Raw genomic sequence first — 18,242 nt, 5'->3', positions numbered from 1 at the left:
GATGACGTTTATTGTGTTGTGGGATTTTTTGACCCAACACCCATTTTCTGTGATGTGTGTCTGACATTTTTTAATATGTTTTCAAAAGACATATCAGTATCCGTAATAACCTATCCACTGAGCGCCTGCCAGATAATCAGGACAGCAGTAGACATATAGAATATTATACAGAGTTCAATCCCTTTGCTGTGTGGAAAAGTGATTGTCATTGAACGCTTAGCCAGTCATCAAAACCACACGTCTGAGTGGTAAGTCACCACTGGTTAGTAAAGTTACTGATTTATCGCCAAGGAAAACAAGCATGATGACATCAATGGTCTTTGTGCAGCAGGCAGGATGGGGCCTTAATAATGTATGCGTTTAATGTATTCTGTGATGGGAGTCCAACTGGGTTTGGTTTTCTAAGTGTGGGATGGCAGGCGTATAGAGGGCCAGCTCAGGTGGCTGTGTTATAGGGTCCTATTACAGGCCAGAAACTCCAACAGAAACCTCTCTACTGCAGCTCCTTCCACAGTGGAGGGTGGAGGGAAATCAGAACAGTCTCTCTCGCGTTGTCTGAAAACTTCTCTCTGTGATGAGCGGAAAAAGAGCGCTCCAAGTGTGCTGAATGAGAGCCATGGCTGTGTGGTTTTTAAGGCTGCTGTCTCTCCCTGGATTCAAGCTTTGATATACAGTAAAGACCTTTGATGGAGGTTCTCTGCCAGGCATGGAAAGAGAGGAAGACGTGTGAGAGAGAGAGAGGGGGAGAGAGAGAGCGAGAGAGAGAGAGAGAGAGAGAGAGAGAGAGAGACAGAGAGAGAGAGAGAGAGAGAGAGAGAGAGAGAGAGAGAGAGAGAGAGAGAGAGAGAGAGAGAGAGAGAGAGAGAGAGAGAGAGAGAGAGAGAGAGAAAAAAAAAGCTTTGAATGGTGTCTGGCTTTGGATGTTAACGCCTTGTGGGTTTCCTCCCTCTCCTCCCTACAGCAACTGTATGCCGCCCAGCTTGCCAGCATGCAGGTCTCTCCTGGAGCCAAGATGCCGCCACTCCCCCAGCCTCCCAACAACAGCGGACCCATCTCCCCCTCCGGCCTGAAGAACGACAAGAGATCCTCCAGCCCTATCACTCAAATCAAGGTAGGCCCCCGCCTCTCACCCCTCACACAGCCCACCACCCACTGCCCAATGCCCCTGTCACTCAAGTCAAGGTAGCCCTGCCTACCCTCACCCATCACTTAACCCACCCACCGCCCACCGCCTAAGTACTGGAGTGGTGCTTGACCCAGCCTGCTGCCTGCTCAGCAAATGAGTGGTAGTAGTGGTAGTGGTGCTGCTGTTCTGTGTTCTGTGCTAATACTGGGCCAAACGTCTTACCGGCCCATCAATCTGTGGGCCTTTAACAAGGCCCGCTCTCTCTCAACCAGAACTCTGTGGACATGGTTGCTATGGCTGTGGGCGCTCTAAGTGAGAGAATTTGTGGAACACATGGTTTCAGATCACAAGGAACAGCAAAACCTTTTTTATTATCACATCCACTGGGATGGAACAAAACCATTAGAACAGAGAGAGAATCACTCGTATGTTAATGCAGTTTAAAAAGTGAAGGGAAAGGAGGAATTGATGGGTCTTATTGTCTTGTAAATAAACCAGAGAGCAGGGCCTGCTACTGCATGGCCTGAATCCACCAGATCTCTGTATGGAGCATAGGGTAGATACATCATCCTCTCACCATTAGAGGCCAAAATCTGAAACATGCCTCCATTTGGAAAAGTTTAGCTTAATATCACAATAGTGAAGGGACTTGAATCATGTAATTGAATGGTAGTGCAGATCTCTCTCTCTGGTATTCTCTTCAGCATGCAGGATCTGGAGCTAAACACTGCCTCCCCCACAACCCCAGGCACACAGCCTCCTGGAAGCTCATCCATGGGCCTGTATCAAGCTGTCTCCTCAACACTGTCACTTTATAGGATCTATGTCATTAAGGCTGTTTGTTAGATAAGAGGCACTGTACAGATCCTACAGGCCTTTTCACTCAAATATTTTGACATTGAGTTGACGTTCTGAATTGGCTTTATGGGTATGTATCGTACTTCTAAACACTACAAGGTTGTGAACTTGAACTATCAATAACTAAACACTAATGTAAAGTACATATGTCCCCAAAGCCCCATCTGTATTCATCCTTAGTTAGAATTAGATTGCTGTTAGTTTTGTTTGTCAGCTTTTGGCTTCATTGGATGACAAACTGTTATTGGCACAGCAATAACAAGGCCTTGAGGCAGTCTGTGTCTGAGCCAGCCATATGTTTGGACAAGAAGACACTTGGGCTTAGAAAAAGACTGTTAACAACAGCATACAGACTAATCTCAGTGATGAGACTTCACTAGAAAGATAGATAAGGAGGCAGTAGAGCTATCCTTGACCCACCCAGGTACTTTCCTCCATTGGTACGTGTGTAATACCTACAGTACCATCCAGTCAGGGAGCAGGTATCCTCTCCAAGAGCTCCTAGACACTGCCCTGGGAACACCACAGATCACCATCAGCCTCAATCACAACTTACTGCTGCTCTGTGCTGCACTGCAACCAGCCCAGCAGACATGTCCTTCTGTGACCTGACATCTCACATTAACTCACCCAACTTCACTAAGAATGCATTCTAAGCCAGTTATACAATTTATTACACACTGTCGGATGCAGTATTACATGAAACAAATGACTAACACCAGTATCCGCAAATGAGAAAGGAAATTGGAAAACAACTTAATGAATTAGATAACGCAACTGACGTTTGATGACTGTTACTTACAACCATCTTTAATCATCACCATGCATCTCTGTAATGTGGTTATTATTCATTCTTAGACCAGAGAAGAGGGAGAACAGATGAAGATGTACAGAGAGGCAAAAATCTGATTTAATTATTGTGAACAAAGGCGCTCGGCAACTGTGAGGACGGCCATGATGGCACGGTGCCAGCAGATGAATGAGGAGAGGAGGGGAGAGGAGAGGAAAAGAGGGGGAGAGTAGAGCAGAGCAGGATAGAAGAGGGGAGAGGAGAGAAGGGGAGAGGAGAGGGGGGAGCAGTGGACGGTCAGATAGGAGCACTAGTAATTAGTCAGGAGCAGAGTGTTGTCTGGGAGCCCACACATCCTCCAACAGGAGAAGCCCTTATTCACATCGATCTCCTCTCTCTCCCGCTGTCTCTCCCTCTCTATCTCTCTCCCCCTCTTTCTGTCTGTTTCGCTCTCTCCTATCTCTCTCTCTCCCACTCCTTTCCCTTACCCCATCTCCACAAGGAGGAGGGAACGCAGCCTCTCAACCTGTCTGCCCGGCCCAAGACGGCTGAGCCAGTCAAGTCCCCCACGTCCCCCACACACAGCCTGTTCACGGGAAGCAAGACCAGCCCCAACAGCCTGTCCAAGAGCGGCATCCCCAGTCCCCTCGGAGGCATGGGCCGTGGGTCTTCTCTGGGTAAGAACTGGCCACACTCTGCATCTCACCTCCGGCTCCATCTCCAATAGTCAATACATACTGATTGAATAACCACACAGGAGCACACACAGATCTGTTTTGAACTGGCCACCCCCTAGATCACATAGAAAGATCATTATAATTCCATAACATTGATATAGGATCAAGCTGGATATTTTGTTGGTTTTATTTTCTGTGTTTAGATAATGGGAGTTGAACATACAATATTTCACACTGTCAAGGTGTACAAATGGCTTTGAACAATGTGACCAGCCAGAATGTTGGCAATTTTTTTATCTGGATTAAACAAAAGTGAATGACGTTTATCCCTATGTAGACGAAACTGTTGACACAATTGCAACTCCTATTCTCGGTAGAACCTTGGTATTAAAAACCATGCAATCTAGACCTGCGGATGTTGTAACACATTATTTGTTTTTAAGAGGTCTCACGTTTCACCATCCCTCTCATGTTAAGCCTTTCTACTCAGCCTTTGCTAACTGTTATTAAATGCAGTCTTTCATTAAAGTGGCTGTATTTCCGCTGTTTGGCTCAGACCGGGGGCTTTAAACCCAGTCCCTATGTTTGTTTTTCTTCTATTTCTGTGTTTTTAACTGTCATCCCTCCTCACCTAACTTTGAGATGTTAATTACACAAAGAAGGCGACAGACTCGGTCTACTGCCTCTCGCTGTCTTTAAAACAGCCCCACATGTACACAGATGCAGGCAGCACACACACACAAAACACACATACACACACACACACACACACACACACACACACATACACACTCACTGGAAAAAGGAGGAGGGGTCCTCCTCCTACAAGGCTTGATTCTCCACATAGGATGATGAACACCTGTCAGTGGGCTCATTCACTGTGAATCAAAATGAATAGTGTGTATGTGTATCTACTGTTTATGTGTGTTTGTTTTTAACTGGGCGTGTCCCTCCCTCCCCCAGACATCCTGTCCAGCCTGAACTCCACAGCGCTGTTCGGGGACCAGGATGCGGTGATGAAGGCCATCCAGGAGGCCAGGAAGATGAGAGAACAGATCCAGAGAGAGCAGCTGCAGCACCACCAGCAGGGCATGGAGGCCAAGCTCTCTGCCCTCACAGGCATGGGCCTCAACAACTGCAGCAGGGCTGACAAGGTCAGAATGCCTGCCCCCTCCGTCCGTATGTCTGTCTGTCCATCCAGCTCTCTGTCTCATTCTCTCTCATTCCTTTTCTCCTTTCTTCCATGTATCTTCCTGTATGTTGCTTTATGTTTATTCACTCTTCTCTTTCTGTCTCTTTTCTCCCTCCCTCCCTCTTTTGTCCTCACCAACAGAGCTGGTTCACTGAGTACATTGTGAGTAGCCCAAAACTAGAACTAGTAAAGTGATTTCCGCTATTTTCTTTTTTAGATATAGTTCTTCAGACCAATGTTTGTCTTTAATCCTAGTCTAGAGTAGTGGTTTTGATTGACATTGGCATTGCTGTGTGTGTGTGTGTGTGTGTGTGTGTGTGTGTGTGTGTGTGTGTGTGTGTGTGTGTGCGCGTGTGTGTGTGTGTGTGTGTGTGTGTGCGTGCGTGCATTATGGTGTTTGCGTGTGTGTGTGTTGATGTTGGTGGTAGAGGAACGGACCATGGTGCTGCCCGGTGCGGGTTAACACTCTGATGTCTCTGCCCAATTAAAGCAGACATACGGCCCTCTCCGTCCCTCGACATTGGACAGGGGCGCTTTGTACCAGGAGCACACACACTCCCCTCCCTGGGACTCCCTTTTAAAATATCTTCAAGCGATGAGTCAATCAAGGAGAGAAAAAAACATCCTCCTCCCTCTGATTGGTGCCATATTGCCAGTTGGCTGTGAGGAGCAGGCAGGAACTGGGAGCAAAGCTTCATTAATATTTCAACACCTGACACTTTGAACCAACACATTCAACTAGGTCAATGTATATGTAAAAAAGTCAACGAATATCTATTTTGATTTCTTCTTTAATTTAATATTAGGGGTAAATCTGTGTCTACACAGGTGGCAATGCAGTGAGCTCAGACTGAAGTGTGTCAAGTCAAGGGACATGGCCTATAGTTAAAGAACTCAGTGGTATAAAATTGTCTTGCCATGCAACCAGATAAAACCTTTTGTATGGTTTTTGTATTGAAAGTTCAGTCCCATCTCACAGAGTTGCGTCATTAAAAAAGGAAAAACACACTACCATTTTCTTCTAGTTGTACCCCTTAACACTTAACACCCCACCCTCATAACTGTTACTGTTAGCTAGTTACGCTTCCTCAGTTTCTCTGTCTTTGTTCGTTATCCACTAAGTGGGACAAGGCAAAGGTGGGTGAGTCTGAGGCCCGTAGAGTAATGTTAACTCTCCCATCTCCCGTTTCCACTCAGTCACTGTCTGTCTGTCTGTGTGTCTGCGGGATGGCCCTGTAGTGTTCTCTACCTCCCTGACTCTAAGGTGAGCCAAGCTCCAGAATCTGCTCCTACATGATATGAATGCAGCGTGCGAACAATGCCCTGAAAGGAACTGTTTTCAACAGGCAGCAAACACCTACCACGCCATTGTTCTTAGCAGGTAGAGCTTAACGCTTTTCTCTTTTGTTGGCTTTAGTTTTTGTTTCGACTGCATTGTGGGCCTGTCTAGTCAGCCTGTGTTTAAACAATCCTCTCAGGTGAGCTGTGTGTTTTTATAACGGGGGCTGACACTGTCAATCACTCCTCACCTCTGCTCTACCCTTTTCAGTCTGTTTACTCAGTCTGAGGAAAGAGAGACAGAGAGAGAGACAGAGACAGAGAGAGACAGAGAGAGAGAGAGAGAGAGAGACAGAGACAGAGAGCGACAGAGAGAGAGAGAGAGAGAGACAGAGAGAGACAGAGAGAGAGACAGAGACAGAGAGAGACAGAGAGAGTGAGAAAGATATTAAAGATGGTGGGTAAATGCATTTTGGGGCGAAAGGCTTTGATGTCATATCAAATAAAGAGTTATTCGTCACATGCCTCATAAACAACAAGTGTAGACTAACAGTGAAATGCCTACTTACGGGTCCTTTTCCAACAATGCTGAGTTAAAGATAAAGAAAAAAAATGTCATTGGAAATATGTGTGGGTGTGTGGGTAGAGCCCGTTGTGTGTGCATAGAGTCAGTGCAACGTAAGAGTCAATGTAACAGCGAGCTAAGACTGGGGAGGCTTGCGGTTCAAGATCACAGCATTGACAGTACACGGCCAAGAACAACAAATTATAATTAGGTGGGCTATCAGTTGAAAATATGACTGGTATTTTGGGGTTATCGCGTTGCCCTAGGTAACCGTACACACCACAAAGCCTTCGTGTGCATGGCCTCTCTCTCCATCCTCCCACCTGGGTCTGTCAGAGGAAAGCTTACCAGTGGCACAGCTATGTTTAGGAGAAGTAGCTGCATCTCTAATGAGTTAGCATGAAACCCTTGGCACTACCTCTCCTGCACTCTTAGAAAAAAATTTGCTATCTAGAACCAATAAAGGTTCTTCAGTTGTCCCCAACTGGAGAACCCTTTGAAGAACTCTCTACCTCCCGAGTGGTGCAGTGGTCTAAGGCACTGCATCGCAGTGCTAGCTGTGCCACTAGAGATCCTGGTTCGAATCCAGGCTCTGTTGTAGCCGGCTGCAACCCAGCGTCGTCCAGGGTAGGGTAGGGAATGGCCGGCAGGGATGTAGCTCATTTGGTAGAGCATGGTGTTTGCAACGCCAGGGTTGTGGGTTCGATTCCCACGGGGGGCCAGTATGAAAAAATAAATAATTATGTATGCACTAACTGTAAGTCGCTCTGGATAAGAGCGTCTACTAAAAATAAACAAAATATTTTTGAAGAACCCTTTTTGGTTCCAGGTAGAACCCTTTTGGGTTCCATGTAGACATGGAACCCAAAAGGGTTCTACCTGGAACCAGAAAAGGTTATCCTATGGGGAAAGCCGAAGAACCCTTTTGGAACCCTTTTTTCTAAGAGTGTGGGTGAATGACTGAAGTATAAGTGCTGATGCTACAAGTGCTTAGAGAGGGACTGAGTACCAGCTCTTCATGCTGTCTCTGAGGTCAATGTAGTAGTGAATATGATCAGTCTTCTGTAGCCATGCTTGGCTCCATCCCTAGACCAAAGGCAGATAAAGACTGTTCCACTGACACTGTCCCTATAAGGATGGTGTGTGTGCTCTGTGCTGGGACACACTCTAGCAAGTGAGCCAGAAGAGTGATCATCACAGTGGAGCAGTAAAAACAGAGGGCTGTAATTCAGCCTGGGAAGGAGGGAGGGAGGGAAGGAAGGAGGGAGGGAGGGGGGAAGGAGGGAGCGCCTGGCCTGGCGCAGCACAGCACGGAGTGGCCTTCCCTTCCCCTGATACAAGCCAAGCCGACAGTCTGCACAGGCCCGGACAGCCCAGATAAAAGCTTTCACTTTGGTCAGTTTCAGAATATTAATATTTCAGCCAAGCGCCTCACCTGACATAAATACTGTGTGCTCTTTAATAGCTGTGCTCCCGGTCGGCTGTTTGGAAGTTTATCACAGTGAAAGCTTACATGAAGATTCTGGAAAAGTAACATAAATGGGATTAAGGAGAGGTTAAAATCATCTAGTGTGGCTGTTGGAGGGGGATATTAAATATTGATTTATCCCAGTGTAACGACCCAGCCGGAGAGTGGGGCTAAGTGCTGCTTACAGATGGATCAATTCATCTTTTAATACAAAGTGTGTCCATGGAGCACAATGCATCCCTTCCTCCTCTCTCACCCCTATTACAGGGATCCCTCCATATGGTCCTTCTTACTCTCTCTTCTCTTCTCTCTCTCTTCTCTCTCTCTCATCTTTCTCTTTCTCTCTCTCTCTAGTCTCTTTCTTCTGCCCTCCCCTCTCTCTCTCTCATCTTTCTCTCATCTCTCTCTCTCTCTCTCTCTCTCTCTCTCTCTCTCTCTCTCTCTCTCTCTCTCTCTCGTTCCTCCTCATCTTTCTCTCCATACTACTGCCCTTTGAGGTGGAAGACGTCCTTTTATTCTACAGTACACTAGTCCTCTACCTTCTTGTTGAGGACATGTAAAATATTCATGCTTTACTGTTTTCTATTTGTCCTTTTTTACTATATCCCATCAGTACAATAAAAGCTTTTCCAAGCCTCTCACAATTTACCTTTTTGAAATATTTATCTAAAGGTATTATTGTCTGTAGAGGGCAATTACTTTGTTCCATTATTTATTTGCTTAGTGGATGCTTTTATCTAGAACAACCGAGAATGCGTACAGTCAAATACAACAGGATCCATTTGTAACTCCTGGAAGTGTCTCCTGCTATTAGCATAGGTAGCTAGAACTGGTAAAACTGTTAGGATTGGGTGTATTCATCTGCAGGTTGAAGATTTCATAGCTTGTCCTATATGAACTGAGATAGAGGAGAAAACTGGCTACAGAGTCACTGATTCAGGTGTCACAGATTGGTCATATTCCTTTAGCTCTTGTCTTGGTTAATATTCCCATAGCTCTTGTCTTGGTTGATATTCCCATAGCTCTTGTCTTGGTCTTGGTAGTACCCACTGTTAACTGGAGGCTGTGTGTAGAAATACAATATATTCCTCTGCTGACATCTCCCAAACTGGAATCAAAGGGTGAAAGGCCAGTGAATTAACCTATTGAACTGCCCCTACCCCCCTGACACCCCCTCCTCCCTACATTATTGATTAGTATAATATTCTCTTTCCCCATGTCCTACAGCTCAGAGCCTAACATATTCAAATGGAGCTTTGCTGGTGTTCCACAAAGTCCTGACTCCTAACCTTTTGCAAGTAGTAGAAATGCTCTTCTCGCTCTAATCTGTGTGTGTGCGTATGTGTGTGTGCGTGTGTGTGCGTGTGTGTGTGTGTTCGTGTGTGTGCTGGGGTCCTATTCAGGCAAAGCCCTCACAAAGACTTTGAATATAATCTTGTCTGGTCTGCAGCCCTGGAAGCAATTTTCTGCTGCTTTTCGACTGCTGTCTTGGAAATTGCCAACCAAGGCTTTTTGGCTGCAATGTAAAAACCCTGGCATACATGGGTTTGGCTATCCAAATTAGATTATGTTCTGCTCCCAGACACTGGCCATAGCCAGCAAGTGCCATTGTTGAGTATTGCTTACATTAATGCTTTGTCCAATTGTTCACATCTGTCAAAGGAATAAAAATAGTCTATGACTCTGAATGAGGTTGTGGGTGGGTGTGTGTGGGCGTCCGTCCCAGGCCAGGACTGAAACAATACCACCCGCTCTTTCTCTCTTTTCTCTCTGTCTCTCTGTCTCGCCTCTCCCCAAAAAGACATCAAGGCCGCATCCTGGTTGGGCTGTTGGCTGAGGTAGCTCCCTTTCCGTCATTGCGGTGTAAAATGGTGAATTGCCAATGCACTGCAGCCGCTCAAAAATGTTACTGGCCCAGAGCTCTAGACCTGAAGAGAGAGCCACGCTCACTGCCGGCCGGGCCTCTGTACAACAAAGACTGGGGAGAGAGAACACGCCACAATGGGCCTGTTATGCACTGCTGCAGCATTGTTACAGTGGACACATAAAGGTTCCTGTGTCCGCCAGGTCACTCAGTTCACTCTCCATATTGTTGTGGTTATGGTGGTGTTGTGTTATTGTAAGCAGAGGGTTTGATAAGGCAGAGATGTGAGCCCAATTTAACAGTCCCTGGAGGAGCCAGTCAACAGTTCAGGGTCATTGAGAGCTGGAAACCCGTAAAAATATACCAGCAAATGATCTCAACACAGTGTGGAATAAAAAACCACTGCAGAGCTCTGACAGAAAGGCCTTTACAGCACAGAACAGAGACAGCAATGCATAAAATGCACCATTTGCAAATGAAGTTGAAAAGTCAGGTTTTGTGGGGCTGACTTGTTCTCCTTACATAGAAAAAGAGAATAACATCTCGGCCTGGTGTATGATAGCATATTCTGTCATTAAAAACAAACCAAAAAATTTATCTGGCGTCCAGCCCGGAATAGGGCTAGCAGTTAGCAGTTCAGCTCCATAATTGAACTAAGATGCTACTTTGTGCTGCTCCTCTCTCTTAATGAGGTGGTAGCCTGGTGGTGTCAGTAGAGGCTGGAGGACTCAGAGGACTGGATGTCTAGGGCAGTGGCCCATCTATGGGCTGAGTGATCCTGTGCCTGCCTGGGGGATGAGGCCTGTGGAGCTCCTGTAGAGCAGGGCTGAGGCCCAGGGAACAGGGGAAAAGAGAGCGAGAGACTGCATGAAAGAAAACCTCGGCTTACCACACGACTGGATGTGCTTAAGACGTAAATGGTTCAAAACTACCAACTACTGGAGAGCTGCAACATTATAAATAACATTGCAATTGGTTACAACTGAAATACAAAACAGATTAGGAGGAGAAGAAGGGATGTAATCCCAGTTCATGTTTAAAGGGGACTTTGTCTCCATCTTAGTCAGGGCAGGGCGCAGATTGCAGAGGTTTTAGGTTTAGGCCCTCAAGTTCTCCACTCTGGGCCACATGTGACCTTTGTGATGAGTGACAGCTGATACACAAAGCCTGCTATTGTGGTCAGATCACAGAGCTGCGTGCTTCACCTCCCCATAGACCAAGTGTGTGAGCTGCAGCACATGCTGCGAGGCCCACTTTCACAGACATGACAATAACAGTTATTCAACAGAATATTATGGCCTTTGTCAGTTGTCTTTTTTCATCAAGGTATTAGCCCTGTGCACCTGGGCAACCGGAAAAAGGAAATGACCAAACTCCAAGGTTTACGCACCTGTCCTGCTCGATTATCGTCTGCTTCGACTCAAGTGAAGCTTTTCATTATCTTACTGAATCAGTCCCTTTACCAGAACAATAGTGGAGGACTTCTCTACATTTTCTCACTTAAATCCAGACAATGTTTTCAGCTGTCCTTAATACCGGACCTAAAACGGCTCTAACAATCCTTATTATCTTACAGTTGTATGGAGCAGCCTGGACAATCCAAGGCCATATGGCTGTGGCCAGGCTATTTATAAAGGAGAGGGGAAGGAGTGTCAGGAGTGGAACGGCAGTGTGATGCCTAAATACAGGGTAGACACAGGCACAATGCACAGGGCCTCCTGCCTCTCTCTGCCTCTTCCTCTGCTTCATTTACCACTGCATCTAGCTGCTTCTGCCAGGGCTGCCCAGGCCCAGGATACGCCCTGTGGCTGTGGGCAAAGAAGCGGGCCTCCGGCACATGTTCTGTGGCCAGGCAGATTAAAGCCCTCTTCACAGTGCTGACATGGGCCTTCTCGGGTTCCACACTTCTCCAATGCTAAGCTAAGAAGTTCCACTGACTCTGCCATCCCTCACTCTGCTCTGTTCTCTATGGCTATGGCATGACTTCACCGGGCAGCCATTTGCTATCGAACAAAATGTGTTTGTAACCAAATTTGAGACAAAAAGAGCACGGGGCAGGGCGGAGGAGATTATTGTGGGTGGCTTTTTTCCACTTGAGCTTGGAGCGCGTCGCTATAATTTGAGATGTGGGATGAAGGGCTGCATGCTGAACTCATTTGAGGGAAGGACCGCTCACTTGCCAGAGGCCGTGGTCAGAATGGGAGGGGAACAACTTGTACCATTATATATTTTGTATTCTCTCTCTCTCTCTACCCCTCTCTCATGTTCTCTCTTCTTCATTCCCTGCCTCCTTCACTTGTGCATTTCCCCCTTTCACCCCCTGCTTCTCTCTCTCTCTCTCTCTCTCTCTCTCTCTCTCTCTCTCTCTCTCTCTCTCTCTCTCTCTCTCTCTCTCTCTCTCTCTCTCTCTCTCTCTCGCCTTTCCCAGTTGTCCTATTTTTTTCTCCATTTGCTGAAGGGAATTACTCTTGCCATCCTCCACTACTGTACATTATAAATGTCCTTTATAGTGGGCATGCAGCAGACAGGCGGTGGTGAGCATACTATAGCATCTACCTCTCTGGCCGGACGGAGGGCCATCGTCCCTGGATACCACCGTATGTCCTTTACTACTCTTCTGTGCCAGAGTGATCAGTAAAAATTTCATGACACCATAAAATAATAAAAATGCCATTAATTTATCACAGCACTTGATGCAGGGGTAGTAAAGTAGCATTAGTTCACTGAATATTTTCAAGCCTTGAAACAAAAAGGCTGATGTTGTGCGTATAATTTATCTCCATAATTTTAACTGTAATTCTAATGCCCGGATATAAATGATAAAGGTTATAACCAATAAGTATATAAAACATACTATATAAAATGTAATGGAAATTAATTGTAGCATATTGCACAGATTTAGTCTAATGTTCATTAGCATTGCCAACACAGGGAAAGAGAAAGTCATAATTGCACAGTGTTTTCTAACCTTGTGGTTGACATACAGTACTGTCCTGCTACAGTAGAGTACAGTAGAGTACATAAGAATACATGCTGCACAAAACACTACCTCACAGTAGACAACACATCCTAATCAACCTGTTATAGGCCAATGTAACAATGATTGTTCATGTATTATCAGCCTGTACAGAAGTTATATTATATTGAATGATGTGGAGGTAATAAGGGCTTAATTCAATAAGCCGGCTTGTTCAACACTGGTCCCAGCTGACTGGTGCGCTAGCTGATGTTCTCTCTCTGTGTGATCACTGGGACTTTGTGGTGGAGAAAGGAGAAGTTTAGCGCTGAGCTAGTTGTTAATGAAAGTCTTTGATGAATGGCTCCTGTTCCCCATCTCCTCAGCCCAACATGATGCTTAATGATCATGAGTTTATAAAAGGCCTTGATTGATCAGCAGGGGCCAGTGGGGGGGGTAGATGGCTAATTTATTACACAGTTCCCCCAGAATGCTGAGTCCTCCCAGGCCCTCCCGGCAGAGAGGAGAGGACTGTCCATGTAGCATCCCATCCCAGGCTCTGCCGTCGCTGCTGCCGCCATTGCCCGTCCGACTAATCACACATCCGTCAATTTGTCATTGGCCCGCTAGCCTCTTTCATTAAGTGCAATAATGTGGCTGGGTGATGAATACAGCAGTTTGTGTCGCTTCACACGGAGCGTGGCGCTGGGAAGGCATGGCGCTCCATCTTATCTTTACAAAGCGCCTTCTGCCCAGCGGGGACCAGTGCATATGTCATAATTAGAAAACACTTAAGTTAGCAAAGCCAAGGAGGCAGATAGGCAGCCTCTAATCACAGGCCATAAGCAGGTAGTGGTTAATTGTAGATCAGAATCACTCAGATGTCCATACATAATGATTGGTCCTTGAAGCGTGATGGTAAATTGCAGCACTCTCTCTGTCTTTCACACACAGAGACACACACAGAAAGTGACATACGCTCTCTTTTTGAGGAATAGTTCTTGAATAAATAAAATGCCTCAGGATGATGGAAATGCGCCGAAAGACTTGAAATGGAATTCAAATGTCTCAATTTGTCTTCTTGTCATACTTTTCAGGTCTTATTGGCCTACCAGAGGGAAATTGAAAGAGGAAAAACATTTCAATAATTTGACAATGGAGTCTGAGAAATGTATGAACAATTGTCTGTTTTTTTCTCCATGTAATGCTTTTGATCAGCATATTCTATTAAACTACAGTACCAGTCAAATGTTTGGACACACCTACTCATTCAAGGGTTTTTCTTAATTTTTTACTATTTTCTACATTGTAGAATAATAGTGAAGACATCAAAACTATGAAATAACACAAATCATGTAGTAACCAAAAAAGTGTTAAACAAATCAAACTATATTTTATATTTGAGATTCTTCAAAGTAGCCACCCTTTGCCTTGATGACAGCTTTGCACACTCTTGGCATTCTCTCAACCAGCTTCACCTGGAATGCTTTTCCAACAGTCTTGGAGGAGTTTCTACATATGCTGAGCACTTGTTGGCTGCTTTTCCTTCACTCTGCTGTCCAACTCATCCCAAACCATTGCAATTGGGTTGAGGTTGGGTGATTGTGGAGGCCAGGTCATCTGATGCAGCACTCCATCACTCTCCTTCTTGGTCAAATAGCCTTTACACAGCCTGGAGGTGTGTTGGGTCATTGTCCTGTTGAAAAACAAATTATAGTCCCACAAAGCGCAAACCAGATGGGATGGCGTATCGCTGCAGAATGCTGTGGTAGGCATGCTGGTTAAGTGTGCCTTGAATTCTAAATAAATCACAGACAGTGTCACCAGCAAAGCACCCCCACACCATCACACCTCCTCCTCCATGTTTCACAGTGGGAACCACACATGCGGAGATCATCCGTTCACCTACTCTCAAAGACACGGCGGTTGGAACCAAAAATCTCAAATTTGGACTAATCAGACCAAAGGACAGATTTCCACCGGTCTAATGTCCATTGCTCGTGTTTCTTGGCCCAAGCAAGTCTCTTCTTCTTATTGGTGTCCTATTTTTATTTTTATTTTTATTTCACCTTTATTTAACCAGGTAAGCCAGTTGAGAACAAGTTCTCATTTACAACTGCGACCTGGCCAAGATAAAGCAAAGCAGTGTGATAAAAACAACAACACAGAGTTACATATGGGGTAAAACAAAACATAAAGTCAAAAATACAACAGAAAATATATATACAGTGTGTGCAAATGTAGCAAGTTATGGAGGTAAGGCAATAAATAGGCTATAGTGCAAAATAATTACAATTAGTATTAACACTGGAATGATAGATGTGCAAGAGATGATGTGCAAATAGATATACTGGGGTGCAAATGAGCAAAATAAATAACAATATGGGGATGAGGTAGTTGGGTGGGCTAATTTCAGATGGGCTGTGTACAGGTGCAGTGATCGGTAAGGTGCTCTGACAACTGATGCTTAAAGTTAGTGAGGGAGATAAGAGTCTCCAGCTTCAGAGATTTTTGCAATTCGTTCCAGTCATTGGCAGCAGAGAACTGGAAGGAATGGCGGCCAAAGGAGGTGTTGGCTTAGGGGATGACCAGTGAGATATACCTGCTGGAGCGCCTACTACAGGTGGGTGTTTCTATGGTGACCAATGAGCTAAGATAAGGCGGGGATTTGCCTAGCAGTGATTTATAGATGGCCTGGAGCCAGTGGGTTTGGCGACGAATATGTAGTGAGGACCAGCCAACAAGAGCGTACAGGTCACAGTGGTGGGTAGTATATGGGGCTTTGGTGACAAAACGGATGGCACTGTGATAGACTACATCCAATTTGCTGAGTAGAGTGTTGGAGGCAATTTTGTAAATGACATCGCCGAAGTCAAGGATCGGTAGGATAGTCCGTTTTACGAGGGCATGTTTGGAGGAGACTTTGTTGCGAAATAGGAAGCCGATTCTAGATTTAACTTTGGATTGGAGATTCTTAATGTGAGTCTGGAAGGAGAGTTTACAGTCTAACCAGACACCTAGGTATTTGTAGTTGTCCACATACTCTAGGTCAGACCCGTTTAGAGTAGTGATTCTAGTCGGGTGGGCGGGTGCCAGCAGCGTTCGATTGAAGAGCATGCATTTAGTTTTACTAGTGTTTAAGAGCAGTTGGAGGCTACTGAAGGAGTGTTGTATGGCATTGAAGCTCGTTTGGAGGTTTGTTAACACAGTGTCCAATGAAGGGCCAGATGTATACAAAATGGTGTCGTCTGCGTAGAGGTGGATCTGAGAGTCACCAGCAGCAAGAGCGACATCATTGATATACACAGAGAAAAGAGTCGGCCCATGAATTGAACCCTGTGGCACCACCATAGAGACTACTATAGTAGTTGTTTCTTTGCAGCAATTCTACCATGAAGGCCTGATTCACGCAGTCTCCTCTGAACAGTTGATGTTGAGATGTGTCTGTTACTTGAACTCTGTGAAGCATTTATTTGGGCTGCAATCTGAGGTGCAGTTAACTCTAATGAACTTATCCTCTGCACCAGAGGTAACTCTGGGTCTTCCTTTCCTGTGGCGGTCCTCATGAGAGCCAGTTTCCTCATAGCGCTTGATGGTTTTTGCGACTGCAGTTCTTGACATTTTCCAGATTGACTGACCTTCATGTCTTAAAGTAATGATGGCCTGTCATTTCTCTTTGCTTATTTGAGCTGTTCTTCAATAATATGGACTTGGTATTTTACCAAATAGGGCTATCTTCTGTATACCACCCATACCTTGTCACAACACAACTGATTGGCTCAAATGCAAGAAGGAAAGATATTCCACAAATTAACTTTTAACAAGGCACACCTGTTAATTGAAATGCATTCCAGGTGACTACCTCATGAAGCTGGTTGAGAGAATGCCATGAGTGTGCAAAGCTGTCATCAAGGCAAAGGGTGGCTACTTTGAAGAATCTCAAATATAAAATATATTTTGATTTGTTTATCACTTTCTTGGTTACTACATGATTCCATATGTGTTATTTCATAGTTTTGATGTCTTCACTATTATTCTACAATGTAGAAAATAGTAAAAATAAAGAGAAACCCTGGAATGAGTAAGTGTGTCCAAACTTTTGACTGGTACTGTAAATCAAACAGCATTGTATTGCATATGATGTTCTGTATTAACCTCCAGTGACTGAAGTGTAATGGTACATTACATTTTCTTTGATAGGAGAGGTACACAAGCTCCCATGTGGGTGGACAAACAAGAACACAAACAAAAGAGTGAAAGTCCAGAGAACAGTGAAAGATGAATGTGTGTGTTGGTGTCAGTGTCTGTGTGTGTGGCAGGGGAGCTGTTAGCATTGTATAGGGAGCCCACCTGAGTGTCTGTTTAAACTGCGTGTGATAGGCAACCTCAGAAAAGACACAGGAAGAGGAGGGGTACACATAGTGCACCTTTGGCGGAGATAGAATGCTCACCCTGGGAGTAAAACAAATGCTCTCGGCTGAACCCTGGCAACCTGCCTGCTTTTAGTGTCTTCCAGGCGAATCCGAGGGGGAGAGATTATTTGTGTCATGCCGAGTCAAAGTGTCCATCTCCTACTTGAGTCTTTAGAGAGGAAGACAGCCCTGTACTAATGCCCTGCGCATTCACTGCGGAACTAGGTCATTTAACAATGGAGCGAGCAGCAGTCGGCACTCTCCCCTGCATAATACATTAAGTGTAATGTGCAGCAACTATTCAGAGGGCCCCGAAAGCTGTTATTTTATTCTGTAAATGCACACGGACATGACATTTTATATTGTCACAGGCGAGCTGAATGACAGGGTTTCATTGTGCGTCAAGTACAACATGATGCCAAGTTTAATCTGAGCATAAAGCAACATGACAAAATGGAAAACACAGTGTGTTCTATAAAGCATGAGCCCTGAATAAGTGATGGCTGCTGAGTTCTGGGCGCTAGCTCCAGACAGACAGACAGACAGACAGACAGACAGACAGACAGACAGGGGGATGTACAGCAAAGCCCCTATTGTGTGCTCAGGATCACAAATTATTCCTCTGTAACTCTATTTACAGCACCCCTGGCTCCTACTGTCTCTACCTCCCTCCCTCCTGTCGTACATTATAGCATCTGCTGAATGCAGGCAGGGGTGATAAAGACAAGCTCAATCCACTTCCATCATGTCAAAGGAGCGGCTCTACAATAGAGCTAGCAGTTATTTCAAAGAGATAATGTATTTCAGAGATGACTCATTCAGTTATTCTACTGATCAGCTATTCTCTTGATATGAAAAGAGATGTACTGTATATGCAGCAGTTTGTTCAGGTTCCTCATTCTCTTTCTCTCGTTCCTCTGTGTTTCCGTGTACTGTAGGAGCGGGCACACTTTGAGAGCCTTGGTCACCACCTTAGCAAGCTGGGCGAGGATGGCAAAATTGGCCACAGAGTCATCGACCTCACCAGGCCAGAGGATCTGGATGGTAAGTACAGAC

The 18,242-nt window shown here is 45.3% G+C and overlaps 1 protein-coding gene across 1 annotated transcript in view; it reads left to right on the top strand.

The window, feature by feature from the left end:
- LOC121556200 (transcription factor SOX-6) overlaps window positions 1-18,242 on the top strand; it is a 119,014-nt gene that overhangs the window by 81,325 nt on the left and 19,447 nt on the right. The window contains 4 exon segments of the mRNA XM_045215269.1: window positions 962-1,111; window positions 3,277-3,451; window positions 4,415-4,605; window positions 18,125-18,230. Of these exon segments, the coding sequence (XP_045071204.1) occupies window positions 962-1,111; window positions 3,277-3,451; window positions 4,415-4,605; window positions 18,125-18,230 (622 nt within the window).

The sequence above is a fragment of the Coregonus clupeaformis genome, unplaced genomic scaffold (genome assembly GCF_020615455.1).
Source record: "Coregonus clupeaformis isolate EN_2021a unplaced genomic scaffold, ASM2061545v1 scaf0413, whole genome shotgun sequence".
NCBI classification, from domain to species: Eukaryota; Metazoa; Chordata; class Actinopteri; order Salmoniformes; family Salmonidae; genus Coregonus; species Coregonus clupeaformis.
The sequence above is the reverse complement of the archived record's forward strand: the minus strand, read 5'-3'. Positions and strand labels throughout refer to the sequence as shown.